Here is a 9,152-nt window from a genome sequence, read left to right as displayed (position 1 = left end):
GCTATTTAAGGCAGTAAGAGACTTAGAAAGTGGACAAAGAATTAGAAACCAGCTATGGGTAAAATGTTAATTGAGTAGATTACCAACTTTGGGTTTCAAATTCAAGAATTTTTACATGCTAAATAATTCAGTATTGTTGAATCATACTAAAAAAAATTTGTTTTCAGTATAATTGTCAAGATTTTTCTATTCAAAACAGATACTATTGTTGAACTCTAGAGGGAGCCAGAAGCCTTTCGTATAGGGGACAAGGGGTTGAACAGCCTTCCTGGAAAAGGGTAGCAAAGCCCTGGGGAGTGCGGAGTGGGATGAACTTGCACGCCAGGTCCAGGCTTTGCTCAGCTTTCTCTGACCCCCGCTCTCCACTAAATCCTAACACATTTGTTAAATGTTTAGTAAATTCTACCACAGACACTCTAATGCCAAATATTATGCCCTCAGTATGATATGAAGGAAGATCACAAACTTTTAAACTATTTTCTAATAAAATACAATTTTTCTTAAGTATACAAAATTATTCCTCTATCCACTGTTTACCTACAACTAAATTATATTCATGTTCCTTTCTCTTTTTTTAAGATTTTTTGTATTTATTTGAGAGAGGTAGTATTTTATTTATTTGGGAGAGAGGTAGTATTTTATTTATTTGAGAGAGGTAGCAAGAAAGAGCACAAGTGGGGAGGAGAGGGAGAAGCAGGCTCCTGCTGAGCAGGGAGCCCAACATGCAGCTCAATCCCAGGACCCTGGGACCATGACCTGAGCTGAAGGCAGACGCTTAACCTACTGAGCCACCCAGGAGTCTGGTTCCTCTCTGATACAACCTACATAATCATAATAACTAATCGTTAGCCTGATTAACTCAAAAGTAAAATGTTAGTGGTTCAATGAAAGAGTCAGACTTTGAGATTCAAGCAACAGGTAGGTACTTGCTTAACTCTGTGGCCTTAGATAAATCACTTATTCTCTCTGAACCTTGCAGTTTATTCACTGCAACTGAAGATGATAATAATACCAACCTTATACAGTTGCTTAAAGATTAAAAGAGATAGTAAACATAAAGCACAGTATAGTGCCTAGAATAGAAAAAAGGCTTAATAATCACTTCAAAGCCAGTATTTATTGAGTTTTTTATATATATAATTTTTATATATATTCATATTCATATATATCCATATATTAAAATATATAAAAATTTATATATTATTTATATAATATATATTTATATTATATTTATATTTATATATTTAAATATTTGTATTTTATCTATATTTATATATATTTTATATATTTATATTTAAACATATTACATATTTAAATATAAATACATTTATATTTATACATAAATATTTATATACAATATAAAATATTATATATAAATATATAAACCAGTATATATTATAATATACTAATTATAATTGCTAGCTATATACAATATATAATTATGTTTATATATAGCGAACATACTCCATAGTATCTATTCTCACTCACACAACTACTCCATGAGGTAGGCATTATTATCTGCATGTAGCAGATGAAGACACAGAAAGAGGGAGGGATTACATAATTTGCTGAAGCACACAGCTGGGAAGTGGGAGAAGGTGGGACACAAGCCCTGTTAATATCTCTAGAAGCCATGTCCTTAACCACTATGCCATACGGCTTCTCATTAAGGGTTAATAAGAATTAGATGTGGTTACTATTATTGTCTTTACCTTTATTACCTACATAGGTTTTTATAATAAAATCACATACAAACCCACCGATCAATACAAAAAACAAATACAAATGTACCTAAAACATACATTCTTTTGAACCAGCAGGTAGTAATTTCAGCAAACTCATATGGGTAGATAATCCTATCTACAAAAATTGTGCTAGATCTTCATTAAAAGATCTACCCAATCCAGGTGGATTTGTTCTTAGTTTCCTAGAATTAAACCTCCAGGAAAAAGAATCCAAATTTTAACAGAACATTTTAGAAAAAGAACAGAACCAGGATAAAAGCACTCCATGTCCTTCTCAACTATTCATCATCTGGGGGGAAAAATTTTCAAATATTTAGAATGTTGGAAAAAAAATTTTTAAGAAAACGACAATCTCTTCAACAAATGGTGTTGGGAAAACTGGACAGCCACATGCAGAAGAATGAAACTGGACCACTCTTTTAAAACCATATGCAAAAGTAAACTCAAAATGAATGAAAGACCTAAATGTGAGACAGGAATCCATCAAAATCCTAAGGAGAACACAGGCACCTCTTTGACATCAGCCATAGCAACTCCTTCCTAGACAGGTCTCCAAAGGCAAGAGAAACAAAAGCAAAAATGAACTATTGGGACATCAAAATAAAAAACTTTTGCACAGCAAAGCAGTCAACAAAACTAAAAGCAACCTACAGAATGGGAGAAGGTATTTACAAATGTCTTATCAGATAAAGTGCTAGTATCCATAAAGTATAGTGCTAGTATCTATAAAGCACTTATCAAACTCAACACCCAAAAAAACAAAAAGTCCAGTCAAGAAATGGGCAGAAGACATGAACAGATATTTCTCCAAAGAAGACGTCCAAATGACCAACAGACACATGAAAAAACACTCAACATTGCTCAGCATTAGGGAAATACAAATCAAAACCACAATGAGATACCACCTCACACCAGTCAGAATGGCTAAAATTAACAAGTCAGGAAACAACAGATATTGGCGAGGATATGGAGAAAGGAGAACCCTCTTACACTCTTGGTGGGAATGCAAACTGGTGCAGCCACTCTGGAAAACAGTATGGAGCTGCCTCAGAAAGTTAAATATAGAGCTAACTTATGACCTAACAATTGCACTACTAGGTATTTATCCAAAGGATGCAAACATAGTGACTTGAAGGAGCAGCCCAGATGTCCATCAACAGATGAATGGATAAAAAAGATGCAGTGTGTATACACACACACACACACACACACACACACACACGCTGGAACATTACTCAGCCATCTAAAAGAATGAAATCTTGCCATTTGCAACAATGGATGGAACTAGAAAGTATTACACTAAGCAAGATAAATCAGAGAAAAACAAACACCATATGATTTCACTCATGTGGAATTTAAGAAACAAAACAAATGAACACAGGGGAATGGAAGGAAAAATTAAATAAGATGAAAACCGAGAGGGAGGCAAACCATAAGAGACAGTGAACTCCAGGAAACAAACTGAGGGTTGCTGGAGGGGAGGTGGGTGGGAGATAACTGGGTGATGGGCATTAAGGAGGGCACTTGATATAATGAACACTGGGTAATTATACGCAACTGATGAATCACTAAATTCTACCTCTGAAACTAATAAAAAAATTATGCTTCCATTAACTGAACTTTGTAACATTAAGAAGCTGTAGTTACTAAGAAAGCAAGGATGTAAAATAACTTAAAACAATCTAGGAATTCACATATAAGTAAAACCTGCTTGTAATATTTTAATGCTGAGGCCTGAAATAAATGTCTACATCTGTAATGTTCCCCTACTTTTCTACTTATTCATTTCTCAGCCCGTTAAAGAGCTGGTAAACTGAAACTGCACTGACATGTTTTCATCAAATTGCCTATTTCTAGATTATATGGAGGACTCAGTGCATGTGTTAGAGACCATCACTAGAAAGCCACTGACATGGTCCCACCAAAATGGCTAAAGGACAGGCACCTGGTACTTTCCAGGCACTTTCCATGCCTTCAGTCCTCTGCAGATGCTGTTTTCTCTCCTTAAAAAGTCACCTGAAGAAATACTCATCTTCAAAATTCAGGTCAAATGAAATTAAGTAGGAAAGATGTCCCTGGTGTCCTTACTCACGAACATCCACTTATCCAATGCCCAGCACAAAACCGACCACACAGATGGGGAGCAAGCAGTAACCCAGTGTTCAATGGAGTAACTATATTTCATTATTTATTTAAATATCCTACAGCAAGTTTCATAGTCAATTTCTTATAACTCCAGATGCATGCCTGGTACAGGACCTGAAACTTCACTTTATTTATTGCTAAATAAATGAATTATCATTTTCTATTTTCGTGATAGAAAAGAAATATTTTCCACACATTCAATAAACATTTGTTATGGGGTAAGCATAGTGTTAGGTAGAGGAGATACAGAAATGAGTAAGACATAGATCCTTAAGAAGCTCAAAATCTTGTGGGGAAGACAAACAAGAAAATCGATAATCATAGTGCCCAGTAAAAAGCAATACTGTCAATAGAAGTGCACCAAAGGTATTTTAAGGGTGCAAAGGAAGAGCACCAAAAATGGGTACCTAAGTCCTTTATGTATAGAACGAGAGTCCCATAGACTAAACTTCTATAATAAAGTATGAAGTTCTTTCAAAAAGTTTCTATAGAGATTGTCAGGAGGAAGAGTAGGTAGCACAAGAAAAATTACACTTTCCAGAACAACATCAGTTGCATACTTTTTTCGTTTTAGCCTCTGGTCCTCATGAAAATTTGGCAAACAAACTGAAAAAAAAGGAATTTTACAGGATATGTATGAAACAAAAATGTTGAGTCCTTGGCTGGGTTTACTGCAGACCAATGAAAGAACTGTTTGTTAAAATTTCAGCCAGCGAGACGGCAAAAAAAAAAAAAAAAAAAGTTTCGAGACTCAAAAATACAAATAATCATGCCCTCAAGTATTGGCCATTTTATGAAGGTGAGGGATTGACATCTGGCTTTATGAAAATAAAAAAAAAAAGACTACCTGTGATTAAAATTACTTTGTGGCTAAATGTACCATCATTATTCTATGTTAGAACTTTTGATATCAAAAGAAAAAGCATATAATCCAAAGACTGACAGAATTCACATCTTAAAGACTGTTATGTTTCTAACAGAAGACATTCATGTAACAAGAATCTGTAAGAATTTCAGGGAAGATTTTTAACAAGAAACAATAACATATACATGTGTGCACATATGTAAACATATAGCTAAGTAACAATGAACATAAGACATGAAGTTGAAAAGTTTCACTATGTAACAGAGTTACCAAGACCCTGAACAGAGAGCATAAAATCTTTGAAGCCAGTATTTCTCACATTTGCTTGTATCACCCAAAGAGTTTAGCAAAATATAGAGGACAGACACTAACATTTGATTAAGATTGAATATGAAACCTTAAAAAAAAAAAAAAAGACGAGCTCTCAGATTCAGAAAATAATTCAATGGGTTTTCAATTTTTGAAATCTATTAACTTTTCTAACACCATATCCAATAAACTATCACACTTTAAAAAAACGTTACTTTTGGAAGTTGCAGTGAAATGGCAACAAAATATTTGGTAACGATTTTTAACAAAAAACTTAAGAGTAAGACGTGCAATTTTTTAATGGTGACTTTCATAGCTGTTGGCTAGAGAGAACTGTAAATCTAAAGTAACAAATGTCTTCTGAAAACAAAAAGTCAGGAATTTTTGAAAGCTGTCCCTATTAATAGACTGATTTCATTAGAAAAATCTGGAAAGAGCAAATGCACTTTTACAAGCAGCTAAAGTGTTTTTATGGAAGAGAGGTATTTACAAGCAGTTTATTAATAATAAAAGTAGTTTAACAGCAAAATTCTTTCTATAATCCTCAGTTTATTACATGCTAATCATTATGCTGCATACCAATTCTTATACAATTATATTTCCCATGAAAGCAAATGATGGCAGTATAGCGGTCATGAGATTACTGTGGCTTTTAGATACAGTAATCTATAATTTATTCTATTAAACAGGATACTTCTGACAGTGAAGTGGAGTATTATTAATAATTTTACCATGATAATAGGCATAAACTGGTGCTGGACTTGGCAAACCAGGAAGAACTGTCATCCTTATTTTGGAGAATAGCATTTTAATTAATAATACAATTGTTAGGTTTTTAAATTAGTGTTACAAATAAAATTTGATTAAAGAGGGAATAGACATTAACATTTCCTTACCAATATCAATATATTTGGGATCCAAAGGTGTGCCAATAGAATTACAAAGAACTAGCACAAACTGTGAACAAAAAACATAGTATCAGAATTCCTGCTTCTTTACGATAAAGGAAACAATGCTTAAGATATCATGCTTATCTCTTTAAAGTATCACAACTGGGAAACAACTGATAAAACTGTTAAGTGCAAAGAACATAATCTACAGCATTAAACACAAAGAAACATGAATTAAAATTAAAACAAGGCTAATTTCTCAAATCAGTTCAAAACAAGTTCCAACTAATGGAACACTGTGGTTTTTAAGAGGCCACCTAAGAAACGCAAGTACACTGGCTACTTTTTCATTATTTATACTTCTAAAATTCCTGATCAGCTGTAACCTCGAAACTCATTTTCATCCTACATAATAACTAATTTTTTACCGTTGCACCAAATGTTCCCATCTCATTCTCCTCCTTTGAAGCAATATAAAAAAATTCAGAAAAAATCAGTTAACTCAGAAAAAACATAATCCAATCTAGCGAAAAATGATTTACAATGCCCACTAGTTAGCACAAACAAAATTACCAGTAATTAATATTTATATTAATATATAAAATAATCAAGGGAAAATAATCAAGTATAATGCACACTTTACACCATATTATTCTAAAGTGATAATTTCATTTTTCTTACTGTTAGTCACCTTTTCTATTATCTTGTGCTAAGAATACTGTTTTACATAGATGTTTTCCTGAAAAGAATGATTTCAAATAAACCAATTCTCTATGTACAATTTACAAACAGTCTTTCTCTTTCATTTTTCAGTTTCTCAAGTAAAACTTCTTTAATTTCATAAATATAAACTAAATGGATCTTTATGCACTGTTGGTGGGAATGCAAATCATTAGAGATACTGTGGAAAACAGTACGGAGGTTCCTCCAAAAGTTAAAAATAGAACCAGCCCATGATTGGGGACTCGCACAACTGAGTATTTACCCAAAAAATATAAAAAGAATTCAAAGAGATAAATGCACTCTTATGTTTACTGCAGCTTTATTTACAATAGCTAAACTATGGAAGCAGCCCAAGTCTCCATCAACAGATGAATGGATAAAGAGGATGTTGTGTATTGATACATATGATGGAATATTATTCAGCCATTAAAAAAAAAAAAGAATGAAGGGGTGCCTGGGTGGCTCAGTGGGTTAAAGCCTCTGCCTTGAGCTCAGGTCATGATCCCAGGGTCCTGGGACCGAGCCCCACATCAGGCTCTCTGCTTCGTGGGGAGCCTGCTTCCTCGTCTCTCTCTGCCTGCCTCTCTGCCTACTTGTGATCTCTCTCTCTGTCAAATAAATAAATTTAAAAATCTTAAAAAAAAAAAAAAAAGGAATGAAATCCTGCCATTTGCAACAACATGGTTGGCACTACAGAGTATAATGGTAAGCGACATAAGTCAGAGAAAGACAAATACCATATAATCTCACTCATATGAACTTAAGAAACAAAAAAAATGAGCAAAGAAAAAAAAAGAGAGAGAAACCAAGAAACAGACTCTTAACTCTAGAGAACAAACTGATGGAGGCAGGCTGGGGGGATGGCTGAAATAGGTAAAGGAGATTAAGAGTACACTTGTCATGATGAGCAGTGAGTCATGTATAGAACTGTTGAATTGCTATATTGTACACCTGAAACTAATATAACACTGTGTGTTAATAATACTGGAATTCAAGTTAAAAATTTAGGGGCACCTGGGTAGCTCAGTCAGTTGAGCGTCTGACTCTTGATTTCGGCTCACGTCATGATCTCAGGGTCCTGAGATCAAGCCCTGCATCAGGCTCCAAGCTGACAACAGAGTCTGCTTGAGATTTTCTCTCTGCCCTTTCCCCCCTTTCCCCCACCACCCCCACCCCACCCCATTCACATGCAGGCACACAGGCTTTTCCCTCTCTCTAAAAACAAATAAATAAAATCTTTTAAAAATAAACAAAATTAAAATTTGAAAGAAAAAATAGAAGAATGTTTAAAAAACTTTTTAAGAAACTAAAGGACAAAAATTATATCGAAATATAATTTATTATTCCACTACTTAAAATAAGCTGATTTACTGCCCTAAAGTACCACAAATAACTTGTATTTTTTAATCCACATATAATCTACATGCTCAAGGCTAAAGAATGAAGTAGTTCCATAAGACTTCTTACTAAAAAACAGAAGTTCCCCCCCAACTTCCCATTTTCTGCTCCCTGAAGTAACAACTTTCAGCTCCTTTAAATCATCCTTTTAATATTTACCTCCACAAATCTAAGTAATGTGTTTATGATGCTACGTCTTGTTTTGTTCAGTTTCAATCTGGGACATTCTCTGACTTCCCACTATCACAGACAGGTATGTAACTCTCTTTCAGCCCCCTTCTCAGCACCCAACACAAGGGCACACTCCTTTGCCTCCAGCTTTCCACCTACCATTTTGTTAGATCAGAATTTTAGGGGTTAATATGGTCATTACACTCCAAATAAAAAGGCTCTTTTTAATTAAAAATCCACTTAATTAAAAAATTCATTTAAAAAACATCATTTTGTCTATATAAGTGTTATTCATCACTGAGTTGTAAGTATGTCACGATTTATTCTCCTTTCAAGTGCATTTTGCTTTCCCTGCGGTTGGTAATTGTCCTTATTTTTTCTCTGTGCTAGGTTCTCTGCATTGATTACTAACTTAAGTCCCCTCTTAAGGGTTCAACCACATTAAGTGTTCTATTAACTTCATCTTGAGTTTCCTCTGGAACCATGGGACATGCTGTCATCTGCATGCCACACACTGTCAGCTGGTACCACTCTTCACCATTGCTCTCAGGTTACCAATTTCTTCCTCTTTCTTGGTCTAGTCCTCATTCTGATTGGCCATATCCTAAAGTAACTAAGAAAGCTTGGAAGGTAAATTTTTGGTGACCTTGTACGTCTAAAAATGTCTTTTGCCTACCTTCATTTTATTTTATTTTATTTTTTTCACACAACACAGAAAGCTTTATTCATCCACACCATTCCACAGAACGGCAGGCTCACTTTAGTACGCTGTCATCTTGGGCTTCTGCCAGTTCTCTCTCAATCCATTTCTGTTCATCCTGTTTCTTTTTCTCCTCAGCTGCTCTCCTCTTTTCCTCTTCTGCCCAAGGTTTCAGGTAACTTGAGCTTGGCTCCATAGTGGCCGAG

The 9,152-nt window shown here is 34.5% G+C and overlaps 1 protein-coding gene across 2 annotated transcripts in view; it reads right to left on the bottom strand.

Moving 5' to 3' along the window:
- The window catches only part of WDR35 (WD repeat domain 35), a gene marked incomplete at its 5' end in the record, with an annotated part of 64,716 nt that overhangs the window by 35,515 nt on the left and 20,049 nt on the right, over window positions 1-9,152 (bottom strand). Inside the window, 2 exons of one of the 2 annotated variants that reach the window (XM_080812692.1) lie at window positions 5,961-6,021; window positions 6,383-6,415. In XM_080812692.1, the coding sequence (XP_080668818.1) occupies window positions 5,961-6,021; window positions 6,383-6,415 (94 nt within the window). The remainder of the gene's footprint in view (window positions 1-5,960; window positions 6,022-6,382; window positions 6,416-9,152) is intronic. The other variant, XM_080812693.1, reaches the window with a different exon arrangement.

The sequence above is a fragment of the Martes martes genome (genome assembly GCF_963455335.1).
Source record: "Martes martes genome assembly, chromosome: 9".
Taxonomy (NCBI): domain Eukaryota; kingdom Metazoa; phylum Chordata; class Mammalia; order Carnivora; family Mustelidae; genus Martes; species Martes martes.
Note: the sequence above shows the minus strand (reverse complement) of the source record. Positions and strands in the feature narration are given on the sequence as shown.